The sequence below is a fragment of the Choloepus didactylus genome, chromosome 13, assembly GCF_015220235.1.
Source record: "Choloepus didactylus isolate mChoDid1 chromosome 13, mChoDid1.pri, whole genome shotgun sequence".
NCBI classification, from domain to species: Eukaryota; Metazoa; Chordata; class Mammalia; order Pilosa; family Megalonychidae; genus Choloepus; species Choloepus didactylus.
Genome location: NC_051319.1, coordinates 69,665,403 through 69,681,321, shown reverse-complemented (window position 1 = coordinate 69,681,321; position 15,919 = coordinate 69,665,403). Strand labels below are relative to the sequence as shown.

At 39.2% G+C, this 15,919-nt stretch overlaps 1 protein-coding gene across 1 annotated transcript in view; it reads left to right on the top strand.

Moving 5' to 3' along the window:
- The window catches only part of FBN2 (fibrillin 2), a 266,492-nt gene that overhangs the window by 191,886 nt on the left and 58,687 nt on the right, over positions 1-15,919 (top strand). The window contains exons 22-32 of the mRNA XM_037800910.1: positions 183-233; positions 710-835; positions 2,888-3,115; positions 3,602-3,727; positions 8,057-8,185; positions 9,056-9,181; positions 11,135-11,260; positions 11,715-11,837; positions 11,979-12,104; positions 12,418-12,543; positions 13,997-14,119. Coding sequence (XP_037656838.1) covers positions 183-233; positions 710-835; positions 2,888-3,115; positions 3,602-3,727; positions 8,057-8,185; positions 9,056-9,181; positions 11,135-11,260; positions 11,715-11,837; positions 11,979-12,104; positions 12,418-12,543; positions 13,997-14,119 — 1,410 coding nt within the window. The remainder of the gene's footprint in view (positions 1-182; positions 234-709; positions 836-2,887; positions 3,116-3,601; positions 3,728-8,056; positions 8,186-9,055; positions 9,182-11,134; positions 11,261-11,714; positions 11,838-11,978; positions 12,105-12,417; positions 12,544-13,996; positions 14,120-15,919) is intronic.

Here is a 15,919-nt window from a genome sequence, read left to right as displayed (position 1 = left end):
GGGGTTACCATAGCATGTCGTGAACTATGCTGAGTTTAAAAGGAGACAGCTGGCATCAAACACCCCAGCTATTGATTTTTATTTAGTTCAATTGAGAGTCCATTATGGTGACTTTAAGACTTATTTAAGACAGGTGTATTTTATCTTATAATGACGCAAAACACCTCCTTTTGTCCTTGCAGATACTGCTTGCCCAAGAGGGTTTGCCAGGATTAAAGGTGTTGCCTGTGAAGGTGAGTGTATTCTTGGGTGATATCGTATATCTTTAGAACAATATATAAATAACCTACACTCATTCTCAAACTTTGGGGATAATTATCATTTTTTAAAGCCTTGAAATTTCAAAAACTCATTACAATTAAAAAGAAAGCCTTAGAATAAAACACAGGAAATAGCTTAGAGTTTCCCATTTCTCCTCTTCATGCAGTTGGGTAAATTTTCATGAGGACATTACTAGCTTTTAAGGCCCAGAACCGCTGGCAAAGGAGCATGTCTGGGCTGTTTTTTTATGGATGGGCATGGCTGGGGTACTAACTTTTCACAGCTGGTGCCTAGGAAACCTGGTGGCTGGTTGTTGAATATTTCTGCTTAGCTCAGATAATAATACACATTGTACTACAGACTGAATATGCTATAAAGGAAGTGAGATTATACCTGTTTTTTCTATTTGTAACATCTTTGTCCCTCTACTTGTTCCATATCCCTGCAGACGTTAATGAGTGTGAGGTGTTTCCTGGTGTTTGTCCAAATGGACGCTGTGTCAATAGCAAAGGATCTTTTCATTGTGAGTGCCCTGAGGGCCTTACATTGGATGGAACTGGCCGCGTGTGTTTGGGTAAGAGCCATGCCCCCATGTATTTTATGCGTGAAGCCAGCCAAGTATTTTCTTGTCCTTTGGTTAGCATCCAAACCAAAACTATTGGGCCTGTAGCTGGGAAACTTGCTTCAAATGAGATATTTTGGGGGAAATGCTGGAGGATATTTTTAAAGTGAATATATTTAAATTGAAATAGTCTCTGTTTAATACAGAAAATTGGTACAACGTAAGAATTTACCTCAAAAGTTATAATTTCTTTAATCAGATACATTAGGCAGGCACAGCCTTTCACACTGGGTCAATGGAAAAAGAGAACTAAGAGTAGTCTATTTTGAACGTATGAGAGAAAGTAAAGACTAGTATTTACTAGCACTTTCTTGCACTCTTGGATAAGAGGGTAGGGAACTTCGCAAGCAAAGAGATAGTGTGTTTCTGCTTGTAAATATTGGCCGATCCTGGTCTTCTACAGCACCTTTAAAGTTTAAATTTTTTTATGCTTTATTTGCTAAAGATGTAAATGAGGAGGCTTTTTCTTTCAGCAGTGCGTTATAGGAATAGCGAGTTATAGGGATGTTCTTTATCAGGGTTGTGTTTGAACTTGAATATCATGATTGAAAAAGGAACTTCTATTAATTCTATTTTATATCTAAACAACATTTTTTCATTTACTGAAGAGATTTCATTTGTCCAATATGGTATAGAGCAGTAAATGTTTAGTTTACAAAATAACTTCATATAGCTGTGAATTTAAATTTAAACCTGTAGACAAACCGTGAGTAATGGTAATAATTCACTCAAGGATCTTTAAAGCATTTCAATATATAAGTGATTTTTAAAATTGTGGGTAAGAAGAAAAAGTTTGTAACACCATACGATTTAGTTTTTGTGATTATAAAATTCCTTAGGTTGTCATCCCACTCACACTGGCAAGGAATGTGACTTTTTGGTTTGTGTTAATGCAGATACATAATACAGATGTGTATGTAAAACTGTGATTTAATGCAGTTATTTTTTCTTTAAAAACTGGATTTTTAAATTATACTGCTTGACAATATATGTAACTCTCAGCTAAGTGCAGTTGCTAAAGTCAATCTTAGCTTTGAGAACTTGAAAGGATTAACAGAACTAAAATAATGAATATTAATTTGTTTATATTTACATTTTCATTAAGGATCTCTTTTCCTCTGTTAAACAGTTATCAGGTTGAGGAAAAGATTTAAAGTTCTGAAATGTTTTATCAAATAAATAAAATATTTGCTGTTTAATTAAGGAAAGCCTTTTTCTGAACTCATTATCCATGTTTGTAATTAAACAGCTAAGTGGTTGACCGTAGTTTGACCAACAAAGTTTTAGGCTAACAGGTGATGTTTTATTTATAGAACCTTCTTTTTTTACCTCATTTTGTGACTGTTGATTAGTCTTCTGAGGCCCTGGCTAGCATGGGCTGTGCACTGACCCCAGTTGGTATGTTTCAAAGTCAAAGGGGAAATGTTAGATTTAAACAAATAATTTTGCCACTTAAAAGGGCAGATTTAAATAATCCAGGGCAAAAGCCATTATGCAAAAGGTAAATATTGAGGGGAGGAGGGGGTCTTTAAAGGCAATAATACTTTCTTCTCCTGTAAAGTGATTTTATTAGTAGTTGTAACAAATTGGCAAATAGATTACAGTTGATCATTTACTGTTTGTGACTAGGATCTGGCTAGAACTTTAAGCAACTCTCTGAACAATAAGAATCTTTCTCTAAAACGATTTTACTCTTCCTGAAATCAGAAAGCTATACAGAAATCACAGTATTTAAAAAAATAAAAAATTGATCATCTACGAAGGAGGCCTCTCAGGAGGGAGACGTTTCTTCCGGAAGGTTTCTTGTGAGAATTAAGTGATATGAAGGGGAACCCTTAGATGACTGTCTTTATGAAGTCCGCTCCAGGAGGTCAGGGACTGGGTCTGTCCCTACCGTTGTGTCTCCAGGGCCTGGCATCGTGCCTGGCACTGACGGGGCACTTGGTTTAGCTGTTGAATGAGTGTTTCAACTTAACCTCAACTGTGATTTTGCTCCCGGAAAAGATATCCGCATGGAGCAGTGTTACTTGAAGTGGGATGAAGACGAATGTGTCCATCCTGTTCCTGGGAAGTTCCGCATGGACGCCTGCTGCTGTGCAGTCGGAGCAGCTTGGGGCACTGAGTGTGAGGAATGCCCCAAATCTGGCACCAAGGAGTATGAGGCGCTGTGCCCCCGGGGGCCTGGCTTTGCTAACAGAGGGGACGTTCTTACTGGGCGGCCATTTTATAAAGGTAACTAACTGTCAGTGGCTCATTGTCCCCCTAGTTTATCAGGATGCCTTCTGCATTCTCTGAGAATTGGTTTTGCATTTAATTTTCCACTTTTTCTTTGTTAAAGATGATTTTTTGCCAGCCTTTTGGCCCAGAGTATAAATCCACCTATATAAGATAGTATTCAAGTAAAGACACAGAACAGACTGCAAATCTAGCTACATACTCTTATATCCTTGTACTGTCTCTCTGCATTCCAGCACAACCTGACTAGATGCAGCCCCAGTTTAGCAAGGTTTCCTCTGTTCCTGCTACACTGTAGAACAAATTGTCAAAAGGGATCAGAACTCTTCATCTAGAATATAGAATCTTTGTCACAAATGAAGCTTTTAGTGTGTCATCACTGAAAAATATCCCCCATTTTATTTGACAGCTTTTTATTTTAAGGTGATAGACCTACTCTTTTATATCAACCAGCTCTACCTCCTGGCTTTATTCTGCTTTTAGATATCAATGAATGCAAAGCGTTTCCTGGGATGTGCACCCATGGAAAGTGCAGAAATACAATTGGAAGTTTCAAATGCCGTTGCAATAGCGGCTTTGCTCTAGACATGGAGGAACGAAATTGCACAGGTAAGATTGTTCTTTTTTTTTTTTTTTTTTTTTTTTTTAATTTGGTAAACCATAACCCTCTTTTGCTATGTTTGAGAGTACTGCTCCCAAAAGCCATTCTCTCACTGAGAACATGTAAATGTTTGTTTGCTTCTTTTCGCTATACTTAAAGGAGTCCCCCGTATGATCTTATCATAAGAGAGCTACAAAATAACGTGAAGATGCTATTTTTTTATGTACAGGAACTTCATAAAACTGATTTTTCAAATATAAGTATTAAAGAATACAGCCATTGCATCAATAAGAATTGTATAAACTAGATACACTATTAAATTTTTTAAATTTGGGGGAGTGGTAAATTATTTTCCTCATAAGTGAATAGTGTATTTAATAATTCTATCTATATCTATAACCATTCCCTTCAGTTTCAAAAGGTATGGAATTCCAATAAAAAAAATATAACAAAAGTATTCCAAACACTTGAAATGTATCTCCAGGATCTTACTTTCAGAAGTCCCTTTATTCGTATCCTCTTTAACATGTTCCGTTTTCTCCTTCCTTCACACCCACCAAACTTTCTCATGACCTCCCTTAAAATGTCCCTCTCGACTCCTTCCTAACCCTCTGTTCCGTGTGGTGCCTCTGGATGCACCTGTGTACCACCCAGCCCGGACTATCCCCAAAGTATTTCACAGCTGTCCATTGAGTCTTCAGAAGTTTCACAGTCTTGTCTTTCTGCTGTGCCAATCCCCAACTCCTAATGCCCTCGCCATTGCTCTCTCCGCTTCCAGGCTGCTGGATTTTGCTGGAGTCAGGAGAGCTGACTTGGATCCTGCATTCAGCTTCAACCAAGTCCTCAGAGCTGCTCATATTCACTTCCTCTGTACCACTTCCTGAATTCCTCTCAGCACCAGTTTCAAAACCTCCTCCTCTGACGATGACACCCTCTACATCCATCTCCTTCCCTTCCTTCAAAGCTCCCAAATCTCTGATTGCCAGTAGCCTTCGCCTATACCCTCCACTCAGATGATAAAATTTCCTTTTCCTCACGTGGCTAATTCTTCAGCTTCAAAGAATAAGACATGATATGAGTCTTTTTTTGTTTTTGTGTTTGTTTTTTGTTTTTGATTTTGCACATTTCTTGGCTCCTCCTGGTCTAGCCCATTTCTCAGCAGGTTTCATTACGCTCTCTCGCATTGTCCCCTCTTTACTGTTTTCTTCCCCTAGGTGTATAAACAAGTCCAAAACGTTTCCTCAGCTTAGTCCCCTCAAGCCACCATCTTTTATTCTACTTTATCACCATTTAACCAGCATTTGCTTTTTAACCCAATATAATTTTGACTTTTGTTCTTCCTGTTTAGGCAGACATACATAACTATTGAAAAACATTCTTGAGTTTAAAAAAAAAAAATCTTTTTCTCTGCATATTTTCCTTGACCTCTCTGCTGTCCAGACCCTCCTTCTCCCGGTTTCCATGGTGCTTCTCTACCTCAATTGTCCATCCACACATAGTGTTTCTTCTTTAACCTTCAAAGCATCTTCTTGCCTTTCCCATCTGTTGGGTATTTGTCAAACTTCTCTGTTCTCTGGACATTCTGCCTTTCAGAGTTTCATCTACCCCCATGGCCTCAGGGATGGTCTCTTCCCACCTACATGTCTAACTACCAGCTGGACAGTTTCTCTTTGTTTTAAGGTCCCTTTGTCCAATCCCTACCATTTCCTTCCCCTAGGCATTACATACAATTCCCTGTATGTACGTATACCTGTAGGTATGCCATGTAATTGTATAATTTCACTCAGGATTAAATGCTCAAATTTAATTTTGACATTGCTCTCCTGCTGAGCAAGTGAAAAAGTTATGTAAAGTCATCCACAAAATGGCTATTTCAAGTACTTGGAGTATTTATTCTGATGCAGGTTGGACTCCTCAGGAAACAGACTCTGAGGCAAAACATAGTTTGCACGAAGTTAGTTAGAGAGTGCTCTTGGGATCAATGACTAGGAAAGAGAAGGAAGCAGGAGTTGGTCTGTGATGCAGTTCCCACAAAGTCCTTAGCCCACCCCACAGAGAGCCCTGGAGCTGGGATGACCAGTCCGAGTTATCTTGAGTTGGGATACGGGGTCCAGGCCTTCATATACCTGTTTGATCAGGCTTTGTATACAGCTGTCCAGGGAAGGTGTGTGACGGTGGGGACATGACACTCTTCAGCTGAGGCAGTTCTTGAAGAGAGTTTATAAAGTCTGAGGACTTTCTGCCAGTGACACCCCCAACAATATGGAGAGGTGGGAAGTAGGTACTGCATCCCTGAAGGGAAACCTTCACAGTATCTGCTATGTTGCCAACTCCTCAGAGGTCCTCCAGCCTGTTAATTTTCTAGGCCAGTCCTTCATTTTCACAACTACCAGCTTGAAATCAGAGCTTACCTAGATTGTGTAACTTCCCACAAAACAGCTTCCATTGTCTCCATATCATATAATAAAGTTCAAACTATCTTGAACCTGGATTATGGAAGCTCTGGATTTTTCTACTTCTTGCCCTACCTCTTATTTTTGGTGTAAAATTAGCCAAGTCATTTAATGTCTCTGACACTCGCTGCCTTTAACTATTCAAGAGATAATTGTTGACAGCACTGTATTGTTCATGGATATAATGTGAAAGTACAGCTACAATTCTTCACAGCATTTAGCTTGAGGCTTCTCCATCCTGTGCTTGCACCCTCAGTAGTCATACCCCAGCCTACCAGTGATCCACCTCTGTAGTCCACCTACCCCAGCAACTTACTGTTCCCTGAAATATATTAATTTTTCCTCACATATGGCACTTTGTCTCTTGCCTCTCTATTCTACATCTTTAGAATTTCTGTACATCCCTCAAGGTCCAGTTCAAAAGCCAACTTTTCCAAAATACCTTATTCTTATTACAAAATAGCATTATTAGATTAATCACTTTCTGTGAGACAAGTGCTTTTCTCAGTACTTGACAAATATTGATTCACTTAATCCTATGAAGTGAGTTCTGCTTATATTCCCCATTTTACAGACAAAGAAAGGAGGCATGGAGAAGTTAAATGACTTTCCCAAAGTCCTACACAAAGTATATGACAGAAGTGGGTTTTGTACCCAAGTCCCGGAGTCCATACTCTGTACAATGCAGTTTCCACAACATATCAAGCCAAAAATCGTCCCTTCCCACCATCAAACTTATGTTTTTCACATGGCTCTTACTACTCGGTTCTGACTCGGTTCTGAGATATTGACAGACAAAAAAGTAAGAGAATTAATATGCATATTCTAGCTACTTAATCAAATCAATGAATTTTGTTAAAAATTTTGTTGAAAAAAAATTGCTTATATTTTCGGTATGGACTGTAATAGGGGAAATAAATATGGAAAAACCCAAAGCTGGTAGGATGCCGGCACTACAACCCTAAGAGAGTATGCACATGTTATCTACTGACTAAATCCTATGATATAAAAACTTCAACATGGAAATTCATCAAAATGAAGCTAGCAGAAGCATTTTTCCCACTATGACAGATATTTGGAAAATAGGCCATGTTTTCTTAATCATATTTTATGGACATGGCTTCTCTATTGACAGTCCCAGTAGACCTTAGTTATAGGCATGGGGTTTTTCTCAGAGAACCATATTTTTGAGAACATAGACACTACTATTTAAGATTCTTATTTACTGTAGTATATAAAAAGTGGCAAATACATCATTTCCCATTATTTTTTTTCAATGAGACCAGAAGGCTCTTCGCCTCTGAATATAACACAAAAACACAAATTAGGGGTTACTCCATGTCCCCACATTTATATGTGCACCTCTGGTTCGAGGCTAGTGACCATGTCTGCCTCTGAGCTGTCTGGGTGCTCTGCCAGCCACCCCAGCTCCAAGGCGTAGCACCGTCTTCATCTGCTCCTGGCAGTGACGGTCGTGGGCTAGTGGGACAGAACCAGCTTGGCCCTCACGGTGGGCATGGAGCGTCATTCCGTGTGTCCACTGCTGCCTAGTTTGCAGTTCATACTGCCCCATTCAGTACATACTGCAGTTCATCCTTCTCTTACCATTTCTAAGCCACAAAAAGAAATCCACAGTTCGGAATTCTTAAAGGCAAAAAGGCACCATCTGCCCGTTGGCTGTGACAGTTTTGGCAGTTGGGGAAAAGAATGTGCCTAAGGCCCTGTCCCTCTCTGTCTGCTCTACTGAAAACTATCTTCATACTGCTAAACCCTGATTTCTCCAGCATTTCAAGTGTGTTTCATTTCAGCTGAAAAGCTAAATCCCTCCCCGTGGCTTTTAACCCTTCTCATCCCATTCTCTCTTTTTAATACCCTGCGAATTAGACATCGACGAGTGCAAGATTTCCCCTGACCTCTGTGGCAGTGGAGTCTGTGTCAATACTCCGGGCAGCTTTGAGTGCGAGTGCTTTGACGGCTACGAAAGTGGGTTCATGATGATGAAGAACTGCATGGGTAAGTGAAGTTAGCTCTTCTCTCCAATCTCCAAACCAGCCAAGCACAGACTCACTATCTTGACCTTTGCCTGTCTCAGAGCTGTTAACAGCCTGCTTGGCAAGGAGCTGTGGTGAGAGAGAAAACAGATTTAAATGTTAGACAGGAAATCTGTTCCTGAATTGCTCTTAGGAGCCCCCACATCTTGGCGCCTTAATGGCAGTGAGATATTGAGACTGGATTCTGTTTATTCATAGAATCTAAAATCAAAACGCAGACTAATTACATAGGAGAGATTCAATTAAAATGTATGACACTGTGTGATGACCCCAAAGTTTATATTAGTCATGTTAATCCCATGTTATTTCCCTTTTTTGTGTATTATTACAAACCCTTTTGGTATTGGCAAACTTTTAGCCCACTCTTTTATTTTTTTATGACTTACAAGGGCTTATATCAGGTTTTAGTAGGCTATCCTACCAAGTAGACTGTAGGCCTACAATTTTTCTTTCACTTTGACTAGAGAAATATGCACCAGGATAACAGACAGCAATATAGAGCATCTTGAATTTAGGGTGATATAAAGCAAATACTGTTTCTTTTTACCTTTCGTGAGCCTGCTCATTTCATAAAAGTAAATTTCTTTTTTTTTTTCTTTTTGTTGCATGTAACAAGTAAATTTCTTGATAGCTGACTATCTTTAAAAGTTGAACCTTTACTATTTATCTACTGGATGTGGGAAAAGCGAGGAGAGCATTATCAGCTATTGAACACATCCGTTATATTCGAGTCACCTTAACTTACCTCAGATAATATTCCTTCTCCCGTGCTGTACGTGTGACTGTTTCATCCTCAGAGTTCTTTAATGGATCTCACGTTTTTACCTTGCAGACATTGACGAATGTGAACGTAACCCTCTCCTTTGTAGGGGTGGCACCTGTGTGAACACTGAGGGCAGCTTTCAGTGTGACTGTCCCCTGGGACATGAGCTGTCACCATCACGTGAGGACTGTGTGGGTGAGTTTGTCTCCTCAGCACCTGAACCCACCAGGCACAACTGGTAAAGATCAGTTGATTCTAACAAACCTCTTGTTTGGGGCATGTGAAATCTAGCTGACACACTTAGTGACATAGTCAGATGAGCTGACATTGTGGTCACCCTCCTTTCCTTATAAGCACGCTGGAGTGGTCCTTGTGGAAGGGACCCTGTGTAAGGCCAAGTGGTTCCACATCCTCCAGGTAGGGTGGCTGGGAAGGCTGCCCCTGTTGGGAAGGGCTGCTTCTTGATTGTTCACCTGTGCCTCCTACCTTTATATCCTCTGCCAACGTCTTCATCCACTCAGAGTCCACTCTGTGCCCCATATCTGTCATCGTGGGGTCTACTCACATGTGTTTGAGCACACGTGAGCTCCCTTAACCCCCGCTTCTCACAGAAACACCCCACTCTCTCCACTGATCTGGAGCTCAGTAGAGATGGCAGAGAGAGATACATGAGAACTAACGGCTGGTCTTTGAGCAATCCGTCCTATTGCTCTTGGTAAATATATGAAGACCTCTGGGGTCACTGTGTTTAGTATTCTGGCTTTAAAATTTTGATGCCGCCAGGGAATATTTTCTTCACAGAAAATCTTTCTTGGAAGTATAAGCGAAGAAAACAGTTTAAAATAGATGAAATCACATATCCCATTAAAATAAAATTAGGAACACCTCCCCCACTACACATATATTTATTTATAAGCTATGTAGTATATATGGCATATATATATGTATATGTATACACACATATATATAGCTATGCTAATATATTACACAACTCTTAAGTTGTAAATAAGGCAGACATTTTAAAAGGATAAATTTAAAAGTTTTAAATATTTTTGTTTCATTTTAAAAGTGGTACAAACAATGTTTTCTCTCACTGTTAATTATATAGTATTTATTCATGGTTGAACTTATGAACGTATACAGTGTTCAAAAATCTGTTTCTAAATTCAGTTTATTTTCTTATTTAGCTTTTATGAATCGTATGGCCAAAAATATGTACCTCAAAGGCAAAATATAAAATGCACTTTTATGTATGAGGTATAATATACACTTAATGATCATGGGCATAAATCCATATGTCACAGTCTTCTTGGTAATTGTGGAATTTGGGATCAATTCCCTTGTTCGATCTGAGTAGACTGTCATTATGTTTACCTAGTATTGTGTCTGACAACTAGCTTGTCTGAGGAAAAGTTGTCACTCCATGATTGTCTTGCTGGTCTCTTGTGATTGTATTCTTAGTGCTAGTTTTTATTCTATAGTTCTTTGTGGGAGGTTTTTAAGTACCTGAGCATTTTATGAGGTTATTTGTTTTTAAAATAGGCAATATAATCTGTAGATCCACCTATCCATGGATATTCACAATTGTGAATATGTGAATTCCATTGTATTCACAATAAAATGAAAAAAAAAAAAAAAACTGCACAAAAGAGGCCCTCTCCATTCTGTGGAACTAGCCATCTTCCCTCAGAGTCCTTCAGCATTGGGTCAAGTTAGTCAGCCATTTAGTAGACCAGGTTAGCATGTCAGTGTAAATCCATGTGCTAAGCTTCATCTCTGGCATGTGCTAGCTCTGAGCTAGCTAATATGGTAGTTACTATGTGACTATTTAAATTTAACTAAAATTAATTAACATTAAAAATTTGGTTCCTCTACAGACTAGCCACACTTCAAATGCTAAGTATGTGGCTACGTATTGGACAGTATAGATATGATACATTTCCATCATTGTAGAAACTCTACTGGACAGCAGTGTTCTAGACAGATATAAATGGAAGTAGGGATTCCAGCAATTTCTGCCCTCTTCCCAGATCTTCCCCTTGAAGCGTACAAACCGCTTTGTAGACCACAGTTCCAGCGAAGCACATCCTTGAGAGTTTTAGTGATGTGGTTATTGTATAGAATGTTAATTCTGTGTTTCTCTTATAGATATTAATGAGTGTTCTCTGAGCAACAATCTCTGTAGAAATGGAAAGTGTGTGAACATGATTGGAACCTATCAGTGCTCCTGTAATCCTGGATACCAGGCCACGCCAGACCGGCAGGGCTGTACAGGTAAGGGAGGGCCACGCAGGCCTGAAACTGGTAGTTCTCAAGTCAACTTCTGGCACTGTATAATAAAGTCGATGGCACCCCTTTGCCCTAAAATTCAGTCTAAGAATAGGTACAGATTCCTAAGATGCCATGGTTTGGTGGTTTTGTAGAAGAGTCACTGGTCTTTTCTTGCCATAGAAAATTTCCTAAACTCCACAATTTTATATTTCTGAATTCTTAATCTTAGGGTTCTGGAGCTAAATGCTAAATGGAATGCTGTCTAAAAGGAGGTAAAGAATGAACTAAATACTAATGGTATAGTGATAAATCAACACAAATAGTTGGGGGGGGATTCAAAGTCACTTAAGAGTTGTCTAAACAAAAAAGAAAAAATAATTACTATCTTTTTTTTTTTTTTTTTTTTGATAAATGGAGTAGATTGACATGTAACATGGTTGGAATGTTGTTTTCACAGATATTGACGAGTGCATGATCATGAATGGGGGCTGCGACACCCGGTGCACTAACTCAGAAGGAAGCTACGAATGTAGTTGCAGTGAAGGTTATGCCCTAATGCCAGATGGGAGATCATGTACAGGTACAGAAAGGAAACTATGCACTTCGTACATTTAATTAATGTAATTTTACTAACCTGGCAGATGTGTTTGAGTATAACTGGATGGAAAAAAATATTTGATGTCATCCTTGTTTTCATCTGATGTTCATTTTGTATCATCAGATATTGATGAGTGTGAAAATCACCCTGACATCTGTGATGGTGGCCAGTGCACTAACATTCCTGGAGAGTATCGCTGTCTCTGCTACGATGGCTTCATGGCTTCAATGGACATGAAAACCTGCATCGGTGGGTATCATGAGAACAGGACACATATTTACACACACATCTATAAACATGAGAGGTAGAAGGCTTTTTTTGGTTATTTAAAAAAAAATTCAAATCTTTTTAGAGAAGCTACAGAAGCTGAAGAGGAAGTATTAATTGAAAGGAATTATTAGAACAAAAAATACAAATACCATTTGCACTACTGTGTCTTACAGAAGGATTCTATTTTAAATTTTGTCTGTGTGTTGCGTGTTATGCTATTCAATTTAAAAGAGAGCCTTTAAATTATCATGGTGAACAACATTAATCAAAGTATTGACGATACTCTTTCCAGATGTGAATGAGTGTGACCTAAATTCGAACATCTGCATGTTTGGGGAATGTGAGAACACCAAGGGTTCCTTCATTTGCCACTGTCAGCTGGGCTATTCAGTGAAGAAGGGGACCACTGGATGCACAGGTGGGATTCAAGTGTGTGTTCTCTTGTATTTGGTCTCATATTTCACAGAACCAGCTTTGACACACTTGTTCCATTGCATCTCTGAGATCAGTTAGCCACAAATGGCCGTGCCTGTTTGTATGATGAATAACTGATCCCCAGCATGTGTGACACTTTTGGCTCATCTGTGCAGCGGCACACCGTCTCAGCCACCCACTACCGAGCAGCCACGGTGCTGACAGAGAGCGAGTGAGTGAGTGTGGCTGTGTGGAGTCCTGATCCCTGGCTCTGAAATGCTTCTGATGGCTCCTGCAGAGTGTAGGCTTTCTTAGGATGGCTGCTGCCCAAATAGAAGATGATATAAAGAAAGGAGCACCAGAAAGGGGAAGGGATCATGGTGTTGTGTTTGTTTTGGCAGTTCTAAACTAACAAATTTACCTGGAGTCCTTTCGCTTCTTTTCCCTTATTTTCCTCTCTCTGCTTGTCACCCCCATCCTTCTCTATCCATTTGCTTTTGCCCTCTCTTCTCCTTGTGCCCCTCGCCTCTCTATTCTCTCTCTCTCTTTCTTTGCTCTTTCTTTCCTCTCCTCCACTAAAAAGTTTTAGCCTTTTGCATACGGGTGAGGGTAGGAAAATCCAATGTCAAGGCCTTGGACTGTGTGTTCCTCATTGCTGAGTTTAAGGCCCTTGTGTGGTATTTTGCTCAAGTCGGATGGTGGGAGACTTAGACTGCAGCTTGACCTTAAGCTGAAACCTTCAGGAAAGGGCAAGTAAGGAAGAGTGTCCTTAGCATGTCCACCCCTAGCAGGGCTGATGTGAAGCCTATAGAAACCCTTGAGTTTTGTGTGTGCGTGTGTTGTGTGTGTGTGGTGTGATTTCAGCAGCTACAATAAGTAATACTTGAAGTAGATGGAACATGCTATTTTTTCTATAGAAAACTTTGGAGAACCAAATCTACACATATATAATAATTTCTATTAATGTATGTATTATATATGAGCATGTATACAGAAGACAGACCGACACGCACATACATACTCGAGTAAAAGCATGTGGTCGCTCTCCAGATAATCGTTCTGGTGACTGTTTCACTGTATTCTCAAATTTTAAAAACCAAAAATGCCTACCAAAATGATGGTTTTCAAAAACTATAAAAATTTGTATTTTAAAAATGTGTTCATATAATTTCAAAAAGAGAACCTTTAAAAAAGTCAGGCTTGTCCTTATCTTCATGAAAAATATGTAGTAAATATTAATAGGGAATAGCAGAGTCTCTTTTTGAAATAGGATTTCTCTTGACATCTGTAATCTGATGCCCTCTATATGGAGTTCTGCCTGGGCCTGGGCAGGGAGCAAGGCTCCTGAGGTTGTCAAGTTTTAGATATTTTCATATTTCTGTTAAAATTTCATCTACTTGGAAGTGGAATTAATTAGTTTATGTTTTAGCTTTCTCATCTTAATTATCTTTTCTTAGATGTGGATGAGTGTGAAATTGGTGCCCACAATTGTGACATGCACGCCTCCTGTCTAAACATCCCTGGAAGCTTCAAATGTAGCTGCAGAGAAGGCTGGGTTGGAAATGGCATCAAATGTATTGGTGAGTGTACATGCATCAATATCCTTTAAGACGCAAAATTCTCAAAGGCTCTATTTCTGCCTCATTGTTAGCCTACATACTTGAATAAGAACGTGCTCTTCATTTTCATTTATTTTCTTGTAAATCAAAGGCTATCTTTAGCTGCAAGATAATTCCTGCCTGAAAGCTTCCTTTAACCTTAGTATAAATGATCAAATTACAACAGTATGCCTTGGCATCTGTTCTTTAATGTGTTGTTGTTCAGTAAAAATTATTTGATGTGCAGCCGGTAGTTCAAACAGCTGTATGATGAAAAATGACTAGTGTATTTTTCTAGTCTTTTCATAGAGTTATCAGGGAGATTTAAACCCAGTGAAATAAATTGAGGAAATGAAAAAGCTTGTCAGATAACCTGAGTCTGTAGTAAGTGAGCCATACCAGTTTCCTTCCAGAAAAGGCAGTTTTTACAAGCAGATCTAAATGTTTTGTTAGACTCCAAGAAGCCTGATTTGAAGAAAGGAGAATGGGAAGGCAGTTGCCATTCTCCAAGCTTTATACTTCTTGAGCCAGAGTCTAATTAATTAGTCTTTTAAAGCTGTGAAGCCGGGGACTGGATTATACCGTTGGGGTCATTCACAGTGCTGCTTAATGTGCCCAGTATTTTGCAGGCCCAAACAATAAAGCATTTTTTCCAACTGGTAAGAACTATTTAGGTCAATTTAAACTGGGAAAGAAAGCAACTGAGCTGACCTCCCTGTGATAACTCATTAAAAGCTTATAGACCCACAATAAGGATTAAAGAAGAGCCTTAAGACCTCTTACTAATAATATAATTTATAAATATTTTATCATTTCAAGCCGTATTTCCTATCCCAAATATGTTTGTCAAATATTTGTGAGCTAACTGTAGAATTTAAATTATCCTAATCGTCAAGTAACTTTGCTAAGTATTGTTCTATGATAGCTTCACTAAGTTCCCTACTTAACCCACTTCTAGTCTGGCCATTTCCGTATTGTTAATCTCACAAACTTTCAGCCATATCCTCAATCCCATTTTTCTTGACTCATTTATTTGCTGTTTTTCTCTCATCTCCAACTTTGTATTTTTTTCTCTCTTCTAGCCTCCCTTTTTTGTGGTTGTTGCCCATTCATCACCTGGGCAAAGATAGGCTGCCTCTAACAGGAGAAATCCAACAGTGTCCGGGCCCCTCTACCTCAAAATATTGTCTAAATCCATCCACTCCTTTCCATCTCCATTCCCCTGGCTCAAATCTCAACCCCTCCACACACCCCCTCCTGGTCCTCTTGCATTCCATTGTCTTCATAGCTGCCAGAGCAATCTTTTAAGCCATGGATCTGATCTCTTTATTATCCTCATTTAAACCATCAAATTTAGGATAAAATCTAGCCTCCTTCCCATGACTTTTAAAGCCCTACAGCATCTGTCCATGGACCATCTCTCCAGCTTCATCTTCCCTCATCTTCTTTCTCATGCATTGTGCTTTGCCATTCTGATTTCCTTTAATTTCTGTGGGTACAGGAAGCTCATTCCCTCCTCAGTATCTATGTATGTGCTGTTCCCTCACCAAGGAACACCCTTCCCTACTTCCATTCATTGGGCTAATAGTTCCCCATCCTTCAGGTCTGAGCTTAATTAAAATTACTTCCCCAGTGGGGCCTTCTTTGATCCTAAAGTCCATATTAGATCCCCCTTTGGTTCATTTTGCAACTTTTCTTCATGGTGCATATCACAGTATTTAATTATATTTTTCCTGTGTTTCATTTAATCTCCTCCATTAAATTATGGGCTTAATTAAAACC